Here is an 18,356-nt window from a genome sequence, read left to right on the forward strand (position 1 = left end):
TCAGGTACAATGCACATGATCTGGTTAGATACGCTTATAACTTTGACTCAAATTGTTCAAAAACAATTCATGTAACCAAAACATTTCTACAACTCCAGCAAAAAAAAAAAATGGAATAGCAATAATATATAGAAGAATGGAAGGGAACAGAGGGTCTCTGGTGCTGGCAATAGACCATGTGCTATTATTGCTATTAGAGCCCATCACTGATGGGTGGGCAGGGAGATGGTGTTAGTTCAATAGCTCCTGTAGTCCTCTATGCTCACCTGTCTCAATCAAATCTAGCTTAGAGTGATGACTCCTTGCACTGTCTTGAGAACCTATTGTATCTCCTTAAGATATAGCCTTTTACATAAAAGGTGATATAAGACTGAAAGCAAAGGACACTGGAAAATAAGAGAGAGCAGCCATTTGTGTAGGTGCTCATACTTTGAGTTCCAGTTTCCTACACGTAGGAATTTTAAGTTAAAGAGATGTCGACAGGAGACAGGAGATGATGAGAACTTGATCTGAGCTGGTAGCAGGAGAGAGAGAAGGGAAGGAGACGGGAGACCCACAGCTAGTCAGAGTGCGGGACGTGGAGGCTGATTAGATACAGGTAGAGCAGGGCCAGACAGGAGTCAAGGTGAATCCCAGAGTTTTAGCACCAGAGGCAGATGTGATGAAAGGCGATACCACTAACAACAATACAGAATCCAAGAAGAAAGGTTTGTTTTGCAAAGAATATTAATGAATTCACCCTTGTACACACTGTATTGGAGATACGTCAGATGCACTTGTGGGGAGAAGAATAGTTGTCCTAGAACTCTCTCCAGTGATGAACTCCTTCTACATCTGTATTGTATAAAATAGCTACTGGACACATGTGGCTACTAAGCTTCTGGAATGTGGCTAGAGTGCCTGAGGGGCCGATTTTTTAGTTTACTTTGATAAATTTAATTTCTAATTGCCACACGTGCCTAGCAGCTACCACACTGGACAGCACTGGTCTGGCAGGTACTTGGGCATGTGTGTTGGGTGTTTGAGAGAGACACACAGTGAGTCTACGGCCATACCACCCTGAATGCGCCCCATGTCCCCTGAGAGAGACACAGATAGGGAGAGCGTGGTCTGGACTACAGTCGATTGGGGAGTGGTTAGCAATGGCTGAAGCCATGTGAGCACATGAGCCCACCCAGGGAGTGGCCAGATACAGAGAAGAGCTAAGGATGAAACCATTGGGGAACACCAGTATACCAGTGTGCACCACAAAAGAGAGTCAGCAAGTGGCTCCTGAGGAAGAGAAAGGAAAAGCAGAAGAGAGAACAACACTGCAAAGGGCATGGCAAAAATTTCAAGGAGAAAGCAAACCCACTATATCCCAGAAAAACAGGTGTTATTAAATAAACTATGAGAAAAGGCTTTCACAATTACAATATTCTTTTACCAATAAATGCAGTAGCCATATTTTGCTAACAGATAGAAAGTACACTGTGCTCTAACCATGGATTTTATTTTTATCTGCCCCCCATCTCCAGCCATGAAAGACATTTCAAAGGCTTATGGAGGCAACAGTAAAGAATTTATAAAGGTGGGACTATTCCATGGAATCTGGAATAATATGCCTCTAAAAACATAGCCCCATGGCAGGAGGGCCCAGAATTTCTTTCCCATGAAGTCCTCAGTAGAAGCCATGTAATTTTTTAAATGCCTTTATTAATGATAAAATCACTGTTCATTGACTTTGCCTAAATACTCTGTGAAGTGGGTGGGATTATTTATCTTTTATAAACTGGAAATAATGAGGAAATCAGGAGGTTTCAGTGACTTGCCTCAGATGATACAAATTGCACATAATAGAGATAGGAATCCAAGTTCAAGTGCATCTGTCTTCAGTGCTCTTCCCCCCTCAGCTGTGTTTCCTAAACGTAAGACATTGACATTCTGCCATCATGATTTTGCCGTATCTGCTCACCACCTCTACCATTATTCAATGTATATTTTTTAAAGTGAACTTAAATTTATTATTTAAAAGCCAAACATTACAGCCTTATTTTACTTGGAAAACTAGTATCATTTTCCATAAATAAGTGATGATGTGTGAAATAAAAAAAAATTGTAATGAATGATAAAAAAACAAAGCAATAAAAATATTCTTAAATGCTAGCTAAGTACTGTTGCCTGTCAAAGACTTTGAACTGAAGGCCTGCTTTTTTTATTATTATTAAAAAGATAGATTAGCAAATGTTTAAAGAGATTCTAAAACAATGCGGTGCCATAGGATATTATCCCCTGTGCCAACGGAATCACCCAGCAGCAGTAGCGCCCTCTCTCTCGGGGATGAAACATCCCACTTTCCCTTAAAGAATAAATGGTATAAAATAATCTCCACCCGCCATTTTACAGATAAGAAAGAGGAGGGTAATAAGAAATCACCATTTCATAAAGCCATAAGGAGTATGATGAACTATAATCTGGGACCCATATACTTTCTGAGACCACCTGGTCTTTCCTCAGGCAGAAATTTCCTAAAAGAGCCTTTCTAGATACTCACATGGGAAGTGTAATCAAACCGTACTATAGATTTCAAAGATGCCCTCTGTGTGTTTCCTTCGATCATGTTTATGGCTCGTAGAGTGCCGTGGCTTAAAAGCATACATACATAACAAGTGCGATGTGCACCATCTGGGGGATGGACACGCTTGAAGCTCTGACTCCAGCGGGGAGGGGAGGCAAGTGCAATATATGTAACCTTAACATTTGTACCCCCATAATATGCTGAAATTTAAAAAAAAAAAAAAACAAAAAAACTTCCTTAGCCATGTGGATGTTCCCTTCTGGAAGAGTTAAAGGCAAAACAAAACCCCTGCTCAGTTCAGATCAGCGTCAGAAACTGGGGGACTCTGGGAAACTAACGTTCAGGCATCAGTAAACAGCTAGGCATTGGACTGGCCTGTGTACCTGACACTAGACAAGTTCCATCAACCTCACCAAGTTTTCACCCATCAGTCGCCACAGCGCTACCCTTATGGGACTGGCCTGGGGGGACTGACAAAGCAGGTTCTTTGTTCTTGGTTAAGAGTCTTAGACATTGTCTGATCCTGGGGCTACCACCTTCTGCATGGCATTCCTGACAGGAACCCTTGAGCCCTAAAGCTAACTCCTTCCAGGTGAAATGCAAGATTAACCTTTCCTGAATAAATGTCTACTTTATAGCAACTAATGCCTTAAGTAGGTTCTAGGCTGCATATATGATCTGAACCACATTAAAAGAAAATATTTTGAAATAAAACAAGAAGAAAAAAGATAGCCCTGATTATGTTTTTTTTTTTCTCACAAGCTAGGTTTTATGATCTATTTTTTTAAGCCTGAGTTTAAGCTAAGAAAAGAAACGTTGCTTTTTATGGCAAGAGTTCTTGAGGAGAAAGACGACTTATAATGGAAAGCATCTTGCACAAAAGTTTTGGTAATCAGAGGGGGTAGATGTGAAGAAGCTTTGTAAATTTTGACTTTGAAAGGCCAGCGTAATGTAAATATGACTTCCTAGAGTGTAAACAGCAGTGGTTTGAAAATAAAAACTTGTACAAAACAGGCAGCTATCTAGTTAGAAGAAAATGTGTCTAATAAGCATGTGTGTAAGAGATGCCTGGAATATTTTTGATACTGTACTATAATTACTAAAGATGTAAAATTCCCAGGACTTTTTAAACCATGAGAAAAAAATGCTTATGGGTTTTTTTTTCCCCAGAAAAAAAAAAAGATATACTTCTGGATATTCTTTATACACTTAAAGTAACTTAAGAACAAAAAACATATTGCTCCCACATAAATTACATACTTGGAAGTATTTTAAATTATTAATGGAGCCACAAGTCCTTAAATCCACTGTCTCTTAGTTTAGTTAACAGATGAATATATCAACATAAAAACGTACAATTATATTTATTTAACTTAAGGATCGTCATTATGTCAAACAAAGATTAACATTTATTTTGAGAAAATCCAAAAGCTTACTAAATATATTTTTTTAATTCAAAAGTTTTCCACCACTGCGAAATTCTATATTCACTGTTTTCATCTTGGAATTTTGAAAACTGATTTTTTTCCCCAAACTTAGACAACATACTTTCTATCCTTTACCATGCAGGGTTTTGTGATGATTTGGGAGCATTCTCAGTACACAGCCATTTCTCTCTCCCTGAAGGACACAAAAAATTGGAGATGTCAGGGTCTGTGCTGTGGAGGTGCTTTAATGAGGCTGTGGTGCAGAAAAATGGTGGGCTAGGAATATATATGCTTTCTCATCTAGTCAAATGCAATAACTCCTCCCTTCCTAAATTACCCAGCTGGGCACCTGGGCAGCAGTAACAATATGTGTTAAATGATCCAATGAATGAATGAATTGTCTATTTTCTGCCTATAAATCTGTAATCCAAGAATCAGCAGCAGTGCAACTTACTGAATTTTAATACCTAATGTCTACCCCTGTGTGTTCCTCGCAGCCCACTCTATATCTTCCTGCAGACATCAAACTGGTTTTTGCTCCTTTTCAATATTTTGGCTATATCCAGCTTCTCAATATCATTAGAAGACACGGGCCACAAAATACATATCCTATTACAAAAGTTCATGATCATTTCTCTTGTAAATTCTCCCATTCTGCTTTCATGACACTTGTATTTTGCTCATCTCTCTCTTTCTTCAAGTATTACATATTTATAATTGACAACATCTATTCCAAATCTTATATAGGAAACTAACCAGAAGTGTCCCTTTGCAGATTTTATAATTTTCTCCTTTTAGATTTGCCTGTCTGTCCATCCCTCCATTCATCCATCCACCCTAATACAAAGTAATTCATTGAGTGCAACTTTAACTGATTTCCATCATCAATTCATGCAATTATTCTTGAAAAACAAGTTTTCTCAAAGACTGTCTACTCACAGATAAGGAGTTGATATCCAAGAGTTATAAAGAATTCATACATGCTGAAATAAAAAAAAAGGGGGGGCTATGGTTAGAAAAAAAAAGAACTCAATAGCAAGAAAACCTATAACCCAATTGAAAAATGGGCAAAAGGATTGAATAAACATTTCTCTAAAGATGACTTAACCATGGCTAACAGGTACATGAAAAAGTGCTCAACATCACTAATCATCAGGGAAATGCAAATTAAAACCACTATGAGATACCACCTCTGACCTGTTAGGATAGCTATTATCAAAAAGACAAGACGTGGTTGTTGGTGAGGGTGTGGAGAAAAGGGAACACTGTTGGTGGGAATGTAGATTGGTGCAGACATTGTGGAAAACAATATGGAGGTTCCTACAAAAATTAAAAATAAGATTTCTACATGACCCAGCACTCTCTTTTCTGAGGGTAAACCCAAAGAAGGTGAAATCACCACCTCATAAAGACATCCATCTGCACTCCCATGTTCACCAGCATGATTCACGGTAGCCAAGGTGTGGAAACAGCCTAGGTGTCGAATGGATGGACTGTGGTATCTATACACACAATAGAATATTATTCAGCCTTTAAAAAGCAGGAGATCCTGCCACTTGCCACAACATGGGTGACCTAAAAGCCTTGGTGGATTTTAAAAAACAACCTGCCCTATGTGTGCTCTGGAAATTTTTTTTTCTTCCTTTTATTTCATCATATTATGGGGGTACAAATATTGTTAGGGTTACAAATATTGCCCATGCCCCCCTCCCTCCCCCCGACTGCCAGAGATTCAAGCATGTCCAATCCCCAGGTTGTGTGCACCGCACACGTTATGTAAGCATACACCCTCCTCCTCCTCCCCCTCCCACCTGCCCACCTCCCAATAAAAAGTGTTTTGTTTGTTTGTTTTGACATTTTGGCTACATTGTATATCTTTGCCTCTCCCTAAGAAGGGTTAGAGTTATGCCCTTCCCCTCCAAAATGCTCGCCACATCCCTAAGATTGGGTCTCTCTCCCCTGCCCCCAATCCCTGGTGGACATGACCACCATTTGAGAACCATAGTTTTAATCAGTCAGTACCAATTTGATGGCGAGTTGATGTGGGGCCCATTTTCCATGTCTTGTGTCACCCCACTTTGGATAACGGGCTTAAGCTTAATCCAGGATAGCATAAATGGTGCTAGCTCACTGTCATTTCTTAGGATTGAGTAGTATTCCATTGTGAGCATATACCACATTTTAATTATCCACTCATGAATTGACGGGCACTTGGTGTTATGAAGACGTACTGCCCTCTTAAAAGTTTGGGCATTCCTTTTCCTGATATTTCAGGGAACATTTTTTTTCTTCAGACAAAATGATCAAAAGCTTTTGTGTATTCCGCTTTGCGTTGTTTCTTTCCAAGGATGCTGTGGGTGCCAGCTGCTCCTTACGGTGATGCGGGTGCCACAGAAGCAGCAGGAAGGGAGGCTTTTAGAGGAACGATGCTACAGCTTCATCATGATCCCCATTTTCAATTACCAAAAAGTCTTCCCGGAATTTAAGGACACTCAATACAGACCGCAATTAATTTGATTCCTGTTAGAAGCTTTTGGACATTTATATTTTGACACTTTTTCCAAATCCCGTTTCCCCTGTTCAGAATAATCCCTGGAAGTCTGGAGTTCTTCCATATACCTTTCATGCATCTCACCATCTTAAAAGTAAAGAAAGCTGTAGTGTAAATGGCTAATTTTTATATAAATATTTACGAGTATACAATGTATTAAAATTAGCAATAATATCTTCTCAGAGTTATTGTTAAACTGTATTTTAGTCCAATGGATATCATCTTACTGCTGAGATAAATAGGGTGATTTTGCCCCAACACATCAAATAGGTAGAATTCACTTGGAATAGGTATTCAGGTTTGAAAATACATTCATACCTACAAAATATTCTAAATCCATATTGTAAGTTCAACTATTGCCAGCTTTCTTTCTGCTTCTGCAATGTCATAGGCCAGGAAGAGGGTTCTAGCTTTCTTCCACCTCTATTATCTTAATATTTGTCTTTGATCTTCTCTGCTCTGAGTATATGTCCAGGTATCTGGGCACTGGGGTCCTTCTTTCTTTCTAAGCTTTCTTAGAAAAATCAACAGCCACTGGCAATGTCCATTTAGCTGCAAGTCCTCCAAAAGAAGCATATGAGAAAAAACAATGTACAAAGAGTATTCATGGTGTTTCTGCATTTTATGTGCAAATCAAATATGCTTACTTGGGAGGTAGAAATGGTCCTTGCTTTCACTCTATAGCCATGCTCCATTCTCCTGGTATGTAGATATATCCTGGCACTCTTGATGGTTCTCTAAGAACATCTTCTGTTTTTATAAAACATACCCAGTGGCAGTAAGTGCCTCCTAGTATCAAAGAGTAAGACACATTGTGTAAAAATCCATGCATATTTTAGCAATAATTAAATGTATTTCCAAATTTAAATACATATATATGTGTACATTTGGGGAAAATAGCAAGAAAAAAAATATTTTGTGACAGCTTCTAGGTATGCATACCTCTAGTTGTTACTCATCATTCTTTTTTTTTTTTTTTAATTATCAGGTGCTATTTATTCAATTAGGACAAACTTTACCTTTTCAAAAGTTCTCTGAGGTTCTTGACCTGTAGAATAAGTGGGAAGGAACCAGAGAGTCCTGGTACATGTTCTGGCAAAAGAGACATTCATCTTTCTTGGCAGAAATCTCTCAGCACCCCTGATAGCTCTCCACTTTGTGAGCGGAAACAATAGTGCTGAGAATCCCGCATCTGAACTCTGGATGGGAGAGCTGTTCAGGTGCTCCTGAATCCCTCTCAGAGTAGAATGTTCCTCACAGATGTGGGAGGCTGCCCTCTCTTTCTGAGTGTGAATTCCTTTAAAGAAAGAAAGAAAAAGCTAAAAGCATTGCTAAAGGCACACGGGTACCAGGCAATCTGGATGCATTGCATTTTTCCCCTCAGTGCGTGAAGAAAAGTGAATCAGTTAAAGACACAGGTTTTAGAAATCCTGTTCTCCCCCGCAGGGTAAGTATCTTCTCATTTCTCAGGGGCCTAACTCTAGGCAGGTCTCCTCGGGGCACTGTTAAGTGTCTTCTCCTTCAAGATGAATAGAACCTAGACAGGCAGGAGAGGGAATTCAGAGCCCTCACAGCTGCTAAAATGTCAGAGCTGAGAACCCTAAGATTGCCTTTCCCTCCTGGCCTGAAATAAGTTGTTCACCTGCCTAAGAAAAACTGACTTCAGAGCAATTCTCTGAGTGCACATAATGATGAAGGCTGGTACTGTGGTAGGTTAGATGGCAGTTTTGAAATCCATAATTGGTTTTTATTTAAGGTTTTCATTAAAGATTTCCTGTTCATTCTCACTGATTACAAAAGAGAAAAATGTGTATTTCTCTTCTTATGAATGATTTAAAATGCAGTATGTATACCACCTGGGTAGAGAAATACACACCAAGCTAGAATTACTACTTCAGACATATTAATATTTCTACTCAATTTAAGACGTTTCTTGTGCACCTATTATATACCATAAACCATGACAGCTGCTGCCAGGACACAAATAATAAAAAGATTTAATCTTTGTCTCAAATGAGTTTTTAGTGTAATCAAAGGCATATCCATCATCTGTTGCCACAGTACTTTTGTATCACAAATCACCCCCAAAAACCCATGGCTTAAAAGAGTTACTTATTCTAACATGTGCATCTGTGGCTCATCTGGTCGCTGAGGAACCAAACTGGTCTTGGATGAGCTTATCTGCAAGCCGCAGGTTGGGGCCAATTCTGTCTGCTTAGGGTCACATCATCGCAACAGCAAGGGGCTAGCCATGGATTCTTTTCTCATGGTGATGATACAAGATTAAGAGGTCAAGCCCAACTGTGCAAATGGCTTTTCTCTAACATTCACTGACCAAAGCAAGTCACGTAGCCAAGCCCGGCATCACTAGACTGAGGAAATATACTCTGCTCTGGAGGAACCACAAAGTTGCATGACAAAGGATATGGCCATATAGGGAGGGATGCAAAACTAAGAAAAATAATACAGTCAACCACATTGGGGAAAGATAAATTCACCAATACTGTATAACAAAAGGTAGGGCTTTCGACAGGGAAAGTATCCTATCTCAAAGACACCTGAAGAAATAGTCTTAAAGGCAGGTGGGATTTACAGTTGCGCAAGAAAAGAGTTTGTATTTTAAGAGGGCGCAAGCAATAATTCAAAGATGTTCCACCAGCAAATGGACATGTATAAGCCATTTTCAGTGTTAGGTTATAAAGAAGTAAATGAAGAGACAAATTACAGCAGTAGAAAAAAAGAGATCTGTAAGAAAACTACAAATAGACATTCAGTGAGATGTCCAGGTCTCAGAAAGTCTTGTGTATTGCTGCTGGAAGTTCTTTGAAAAGATGATATGAATATTAATTTCTGATGTATGAAATGTGGAAAAGCACACAGGATGGAGCTTTTGTTTAAATCTTTAGAGCTATAATTAGATCTGGAAATGACTTAAAAAAGTGTCTACCTCAACTCACTTATTTTGCAGATGAAGAAATTTGTATTTTGGAGATAAATTTTCGCCCTCCCTCTCTTGTGTGATGCTCTCTCTCTCCCCCCCCTCTTTCACTTTTTCTCTCTCTAAATATATACTTATTTTATATATATTTACAGATGGTCCCTGACTTACAATGGTTTTGCTATGATTTTTTGACTGTATGACGGTGCGAGAGTAATACACATTCAGTAGAAGCTGTATTTTACTCATACAACCATTCTGTTTTTCACTTTCAGTACAGTATTCAATAAGTCACATGAGATATTCAACACTTTTTTATAAAGTATGATTTGTGTTAGATGATTTTCCCCAACCGTAGGCTAACGTTAAGTGTTCTGAGTACATTTAAGGTAGACTAGGCTAAGCTATGATGTTTGGTAGATTAGATGTATTAAATGCAGTTTCAAGTTAATATTTTCGGTTTACTATGGGTCTATCGAGATGTAAGCATATTGTAAGTCAAAGAGCATCTGTAAATGTGTGTGGGTGTATAAATGTGTAAAATACAGAAAATATTTAATTATATTTGGAGAGAGAAAATAAATTGCTTCCTAAGTAAATCTATCTATATACCCAAGTATATATTATACAAATGTATTTAAAGAGAAAAACTAAATTCTTCTCACATTTATATTGAGAAAGAGAGAGAGAAAGAAGAAATGAGCATACATCTTGAAGTGTTCTAAAGAATTATTAATCCCTCATATTTTTTTTTGAGACAGAGTCTCACTCTGTTGCCCAGGCTAGAGTGCCACGGTGTCAGCCTAGCTGGCAGCAACCTCAAACTCCTGGGCTCAAGCAATCCTCCTGCCTCAGCCTCCCAAGTAGCTGGGACTACAGGCATGCACCACCATGCCTGGCTAATTTTTTTCTATATATTTTTAGTTTGCCAATTAATTTCTTTGTATTTTTAGTAGAGACAGGGTCTCGATCTTGCTTGGGCTGGTTTCAAACTCTTGACCTTGAGCAATCCTCCTGCTTCAGCCTCCCGAGTAGCTGGGACTACAGGTGCATGCCACCATACCCCGCTAATTTTTTCTATTTTTAGTTGCTCAGCTAATTTTTTTTCTATTTTTAGTAGAGATGGGGTTTCACCCTTGCTCAGGTTCCTCTCAAACTCCTGACCTCCAGTGATTCTGCCTCAGCCTCCCAGAGTGCTAGGATTGCAGGCATGAGCCACCCTACCTGGCAAAATCCCTCATAAATTTAAAAACTACTTGTGTCCTTATCAAGTGAGCTTTCTTGTTCCAAGAAACAGAATACAACTCATATTGTTCAAATGCAAAGGGGAGGTTGTTAATAAGAAGGAAAAATAAATATTCTCGCAGTTAATCAAGGACTGGCGATATCATCTGGGATGCGGCAGAGGGAGCGGGGAGGCTGCCACAGTCTGGGGTACTGTCAATCAAAAGAAGAGCAAGTGGAATCTAGGGGAGGCGAGTGCAAGGCATCAAATGTCCTCTACACCCATTCACTAGCCTTCCCCTCTTCTGAAACTCACTCTTCCCATTTGTAAATGCAACATAATCATCACCTGACCAAAATATAATGAGGAAAGCAAATCAGTCTCTGTATCTAATATATGAGGTTTCTCCCCAGAATAGAAACAATGAAACTTTGAAGTTGTGCCCTTTGGATGATCACCATTAATGTAGACTGGATGTCAGCAAATCGTAGCCCAGTGGGATTTGTCCCCTGGTCTGGACAAGGACGTGTCCAGCTGGTCTGCTTTCATTAAACAAGTTTTATTGAAATAGCCACACCCATTTGTTTGCCTGTTGTTCATGGCAGCTTTTGCACTACCATGGCACGGTGGAGTCATTGCAAAGTAGACAGAGCCCACATGGCCTGCAGAGACTCAAATATTTAGTATGTGGCTCTTTACATTGCGGTTTGTCGCCCCTGGGGGACGAGCCACTTCCTGGACTGGGTGACACTTGCATGTGCTTCTGCCTCTGGGGATGCCTCGCAGGTCTGCCAGGAAGGGTATCAGTGGAACGAGAGTGTTGCCCACGTGAATGTCCTCTCCGAGTTCCTCCCTTCCCAGGGCTCTGCTGAGGCCATCATGCTTAACCCTTTGTTCTCTGTCCTTTGCCAGACTCCGACCTGAGCATGCGCACACTGAGCACGCCCAGCCCAGCCCTGATATGTCCACCGAATCTGCCAGGATTTCAGAATGGAAGGGGCTCGTCCACCTCCTCGTCGTCCATCACCGGGGAGACAGTGGCCATGGTCCACTCCCCGCCCCCGACCCGCCTCACGCACCCGCTCATCCGGCTCGCCTCCAGACCGCAGAAGGAGCAGGCCAGCATAGACCGGCTCCCGGACCAGGCCATGGTGCAGATCTTCTCCTTCCTGCCCACCAACCAGCTGTGCCGCTGCGCGCGCGTGTGCCGCCGCTGGTACAACCTGGCCTGGGACCCGCGCCTCTGGAGGACTATCCGCCTGACGGGCGAGACCATCAACGTGGACCGCGCCCTCAAGGTGCTGACCCGCAGGCTCTGCCAGGACACCCCCAACGTCTGTCTCATGCTGGAAACCGTCACCGTCAGCGGCTGCAGGCGACTCACAGACCGCGGGCTTTACACCATCGCCCAGTGCTGCCCCGAGCTGAGGCGCCTGGAAGTCTCAGGCTGTTACAATATCTCCAACGAGGCCGTGTTTGACGTGGTGTCCCTCTGCCCCAACCTGGAGCACCTGGACGTGTCAGGTAAGTGGAGGCTGACCCCCCAGCCGTGGGCCTTCCCAGTGCGCCATCCTGAAGCGGTAGCATCGCCGCCACCAGGGGGTGTCCTCTTCTTGCTGATCTTCCCAGACGATGGGAGAAGGGTGGCGGGGAGGCTGGCTCTTCCAGAGAAGCTGTCTCCTGTAATCGTGACCCCGGAGCCCACAGGCATCCAATCATGTCATCAAATCATGTCCACTTCTTAGGGGAGTTCTAGCCCCTTTCCCCTGGCAGTTCGGGTTAGTATAGTATGACTTTTAAATGCGTCTTTACTCTCCACAACTCTCACAGTTATCTCAGAGCAACCACAGGGGGTGGAAACCAAACATCTAATTGCAGATAAATGGGAACCCAAAGGCTAACTCAAGCACAGTTAGTTTTAGAAATTACCCTCGTGTCTACTTGTTACTGGTCCCTAGAGCCTCATGTCTGAGCTGTAACAATGACCTTGGGTGCTTTTATGCCGTTGGCCTGCCCGTGTCCACCGTGGGTGATAAAACATTCAGCTGTGGGCTGTGCTCACCATCACTTGCCATTTTGTAGATACGGGGGGAAATCCACCATAGACAAGTGTCTCCTTACATTTCACTGCCTCGCCTCACCTCTGGGTTAATTTTATATCTTTCCTTAAGCAACATTCTCAGTTACATAGTGCAAGGGCAGGGTTCACTGAATCAAACCTTTAGTCCTTTTAAAAATCGAAGGAAGGCCCCAGCATGGCTGCTTTGCTGAAAACCTCTCTCAGGCAGGAAGAATTAAAGCCCAGACTCACACTTTGGCGCCAGACGTGGATCCGGCCAGACGAACAGCCCCTCTTTATCTCACCCGCTGCCCAGTCCAAAGATGAACATTCGAGAGGCTGAAATGTGTAAGATGCATCAGGGACTTAAAGTAATGAACAGTGTGAGCCGCAACCTCAGGGACTGTTGGGGAGGGGTCAAGAAGTGAGCACCACTGTGGCCGGTGAAGGTACAGATTTGGGATTTACAAGCATCTGAGGTGAATGATGCCCTCCAACAAAATCTGAGGGAAAGCCGCCTCTCTCAGCCTGCTCTTTTTTTCAAAAGCCGACATCTGAAAATATTTCAGATGACAGCCCATTATTTGTGCAGATTCTTTCCCTTGCTGGAAAGCAACTCCCTGCTCCTCTACTTCAGCTGGCTCCAGGACAAAACCATAGTAACCATATGTTCAGTTAGTTGCAAGTAGCCGTTGGCATAAGGAAGCAGGAAATGAGGAGGTTTTCTTAACATTTTTCCTCCAAGGAATTCTGGAAAGAGAGAGCATTGTGATGTGGTAGACGAGTCTCAAAACTTTGTGATTTGGGACAATTCATAGCTTTTTCTAGATGTCTTTCCTCTTCAGTTAAAAGAGAAAAAAAGGCAAAGGACTGGGCTTCTTTAACATGCTTAGGATCTGAGCATTTTATTAACACCTCATGTTATTTTATCAGATTAGAAAACAGTTCACTTTCAGAATGCCCATCTTTGTTAACGGGGCTTCCCATGCACCCTAATACAGATTGCAAGAAAGCATATCCACTCTTTTTGATTCCTTTTGAAGTTAGAAAGGCAGAAATAACTTTGGCGACTTGGGAATGGAAATTCTTGTGCTTCTAGCCTGAGTAATCCTGCTTGGTCCCTTGACTAACCATTATTAAGCTTGATATCTGTCCTCTGTTATCAACCTAACTTGCAGGGCAAAATACATTTGTATAGCTTGCTCCCAGTGACCCCATAGCTCACCAAATTAAGAACACAGGCCATAAGGATGGATTTGTCATCAGCACCTACTAAAGGTGCCTTCCAGTTCTGAGGGAATCTGGAAATTGTTATGTTGATACAGAGAGAGGCCAAAGGGCAGCTAAAGTTGATTTCACTGTGCCTGGGTCTCTGGTTTTTACAACTGGGCTCTGATAGTGGCCACCTTCTCAATGGCAGTAAACTTGACTTTGGAAGACTCATTCCTGGTCTAGAGTTTAATTCCCCCCAGAAGATATGAGACTACCTATCCTATCCCTATCAATGCAGAAAATGCCCATCTTGAAAGTTATCTTTTCAAGTCATTGAAAATTACCCCAACTAACTGTAGTGTATATCATTATCACATATTACCTTTTATTAAGAGTACCTTGAAATATCAATGGAATATATTGAAAACAACCAATTTTAAAAATATAAAGTATTGTAATTATTACAAATAAATTGCTTCAGAAGGGTCCTTTCTAACTGGATACCTGAAGTCATCCCTATTTCTTGCCCTAATCTTTGATGTCCAATGAGTAGCATCCTGTGCAGGTGACTTACCCAGGACCTTGAGTCTATCTCCTCTCCTACCCTGCCTGCCAGGATGCATGCTTCACTAACCTTTCTCCTTGTATCCGTCTCCATCCCCTCAACCCACCCACACACAACCAACCTCTGGTGGAATTTTTTCAAAGTATAAGTCTAACCATTCACTTTCCTACATAAAATCTCCAGTTCCAATGACCTACTGGAAAACTTCAAGTTCCTCAGCAGAGCATACAAGGCCCTTCTCAGGCCCAAATCTCACCATTTTCTTGTGTACATCTGCTGCTCCCTTCTGCAGAACCATCTACAAATGCATGTCCCCAAACACATCCTGTCCGTGCATACAGGGATGTGTGGGTACCTCTCTGTCTTGCACGCCACTCCCTCCTCTGCCTCTGCCCTCTGACACTCCCCAAGAACTCACTTAAACAGACTTCTCATCATGCAAACTCTAGTCAAGTGTCCTCTGAATATAGCCTGTCCTGCCTCACTCCCAGTGTCTTCTGGTGTATCTGTCTTTTGAGTACAAGCAGGTAGGACATCTCTGAGGTTTGCAATTGGGTAGTTGTATATTTCCAGATTCATTTCTGTCAACTCATTATGAGATTTATAAGGGCAGAAATGAGGCATATTTTATTTTTGCACTTTTTGGCATTATAATTAAGTGAACAGAGAAGTGTCAAAGTCCTCCATGGGCAACTTGACCTCTAAAAAGTTGAAAGTTCTAATACCCTAATCAAGCATTTAGGGAGCTCTGGTGCAGTAGATAAAATTTCCTAATCAGTAAAAATGAGGTGGTTGGGAAGATTAAATGGGTTAAGTCCTTATATGTATGCTCTGAGAGAACCGTGTAGTTGGCATTTAAAAAATCACAGCTAATGTTGTCATCATTGTTGCATTGCCATTGTTATTAACATGCTTGGAAGTTAGCCGTTGTTCTTCCTTGCCTTTTACATCCTGGAAAAGGTAGAAATGTTACCCCAGTAATGAGAGGAAGTGGTAATGAAGAACATATTTGCAAAACCTGAATGAAATCTGAATAAACTGAAGGAACCCCACAAATTTGTTCAACCTATGTTGTCTATTCCCTATTGAATAGTATTCCTACACCTTACCATAGAGATCAAGTCAGGTCTTCACGATCGGATCCCAACAGACCATTCTTATCTTAGTTCCCATTAAATCCTTTCAGACACTCTAAGTTCCAGCCTCTGGGCACCCCTCACACCCTGTGGACTCCCCCATTGCTTTCTTTATCAAATTTGTTATCAGATTTGTCTTACTATTATCTTACTACCTGGGCTCCACATTTATGTATCCAAATTGTTTTATACTCCATATCTATGTATCCAAATTGTTTCTCTCCTTCAAGGATCACCTTAGAAATCACAAAATGGTATCTTCCAAGTCTTCCAAGACTTCTGATTTCCCAGTGTCTGAATGTTTACTTCATGCTGTCACATCTACTGTGAATCCCTGTGTAATTCATCAATTCTGTGATACATCATAGTAATTTCTTACCTCCCCTCCTAAAACTGAAGCCCAGATCAGGAATCAAGAAACTTATCTCCAGTCTGGGTATAGAAGTCACATAATCTCACTGAACCTACAATGCTCATCTTTAAAAATTGAAGGTTAAATTGGATGATTTCTAAGGTTCTCTCCATGTCCACAGTGTATGATGAACACATGGACTAGCCATAAATATTACCTACTGACCCATGAACCAATTGATTTTCTTTTCAACCCAAACTTAGCAAATCTGTAAGATTTAGGGCTAAACCTAAGATTAAACATTATTGGTCTATTAATAAAATAACATAATACAAGCATATCAAAATAGTCTCTTTACCAAAACTGAACTATATAAATATTTCATTAAATTTGGAATTCAGTTTCAAAAACAATGTATATATTTCCCTGAATCAAACATAGTATCCTTTCTGCAGTGCAGCAGAGAAAAAAAGAAAGAAAGAAACTGAAACCAGGAGTTTAGGAACAAAGGTTATCATATGATCTTGAAAAACGAAGTGCCTTCATAGGCATCACAGATGGCCAACTACCACTGTAGACATAGAAATTCGGTAAAAGCAGGATTACAGTCAGCCTAAGGAAAGAAACTCAAAACAGAAGGAGATTTCAAAGCTCGAAGCGCCTAACCACCTTTCACAAAACCACGGAGCCCACTGGAGCAGTGTGACCGGCCTCTGACAAGCTGCGCCTTTGTTTTCCAGGGTTGGATTGTATGTTTCACTCCTTCCTGGAATTCTTTGACTTGGTAGCATGTTGCTATTGAACCTCATTATTCCCAGGACCTGAGTTTCTTAAGAGTTCCCTGGGCAGCCTGCCAGGAGGGAGGAAAGTCCTTGTAAGCACTATCATGTGGCCACTCAGTAGCCTTGGACATTGCGTTGAACAGCTAAGGCACAGAGGTGTCCCAAGTGAGGCACCCTTGGCTTTAGAACTGCCAGAGAGATTGGAGAAGAGCAGAGAGCAAATGAAAAGCACATATATAGTCTATGTAGTGGAATGAAGTATACATAAATACAAAATCATTTATATAATATAGACTATGCATATTATTTATATATTATAAACATATTGTACGTATTTATATTAAGTAATATATAGAGAACTGAAATATAAGCCCTTTGTAAACTTTATACTTCAACACGAATGAAAGGCATCATAATTAGCTATAAAATAGACAACTGCTTTTCAGTGTAGATATACTTCAACCAGACTCAAAATCCTAAGGACATTTAAATGTTGCAAGTTGGATTGTTCCCATGTAGTCCTCCTACAGAAGACTATTTCCTCCTCTATAAATCATTCGTTCACTCAACAGATACTTAGTAAGCATCAGGTATGAGAAATATAATAGTGAGCAACCCCTTTCCCAGAAATTTACATTCGTGAGTTGGGAAATAGCAAATAAACAAGTGCACAGGTAAATGTAGAATGCCACAAGGGATACAGAGTGCTGGAACTAATGGGGACTGAAGCAGGAGATGCTGGTTTATACAGCGTGGTCAGGAAAGAATTGTGCAATAAACTGACATTGGCTTGAGACCTAAGAAAGTGGGTGAAGGCCCACAGGACTATCTGGGGAAGCCCCTTCCAGTGCTCAGACCCTGGCTTAGAGAGCGCCTGAGGTGTCTGAGCAGGGGTACACAGCCCAGTAGGGCTGGAGGAGTAAGGTGAGAGATAAGATTAGAGAACACAGGGGTGCAGGCCCTTGGAAGCCCCATTAGACACTCCATTTTACACTTGGCGTGAAGGGGCTCCAATCCAAGGCTTTGTGCAGAGTGCCATGATTTGCATTCCATTTGTCAGAACTTGTCTGGCAGAGAGGTTGAGGGGCTAGAGTGACAATCCAGATGACACAGTTGTTCTTCCTTGACCAAAAGAGGGTTGAACTGAATCCCCAGACAGTCATTTTGTTATACTAATAACTACATGTATTCCCAGAGAGTTTTCAAAGTGCATCCGTATCCATTATCTCATCACCTCCTCATTATATCTCTAAAGTATAGACTTCAGCTCCCTAAAGTATAGACTTCCCTCCCATATCCTAGAAGAGAGTCCTGAGATGCAGAAAAGTTAAGTCTCCTGCCCGAGGCCATATAAAGTAGACCTGAACCAGGTGTTACTCCCAACCTAGTGCTCTTTCTGCCAAACCAAGGCCATGTCCAAGCTTTGTTCTTCATATCTCACTTCTTTGGACCAAGGAGCTACCAGATTATTGGTAGGGCAAGAACTAACTTTTGTTGAGCTCCCAGAACTTTTCGGGGCCAAGGCAAGATATTTACACACATCCTCTTATTC

The 18,356-nt window shown here is 41.3% G+C and overlaps 1 protein-coding gene across 1 annotated transcript in view; it reads left to right on the top strand.

Moving 5' to 3' along the window:
* The window catches only part of FBXL7 (F-box and leucine rich repeat protein 7), a 396,003-nt gene that overhangs the window by 376,351 nt on the left and 1,296 nt on the right, over nt 1-18,356 (top strand). The window contains exon 3 of the mRNA XM_012790259.2: nt 11,611-12,222. Coding sequence (XP_012645713.1) covers nt 11,611-12,222 — 612 coding nt within the window. The remainder of the gene's footprint in view (nt 1-11,610; nt 12,223-18,356) is intronic.

Source organism: Microcebus murinus, chromosome 11 (genome assembly GCF_040939455.1).
Source record: "Microcebus murinus isolate Inina chromosome 11, M.murinus_Inina_mat1.0, whole genome shotgun sequence".
Classification (NCBI taxonomy): domain Eukaryota; kingdom Metazoa; phylum Chordata; class Mammalia; order Primates; family Cheirogaleidae; genus Microcebus; species Microcebus murinus.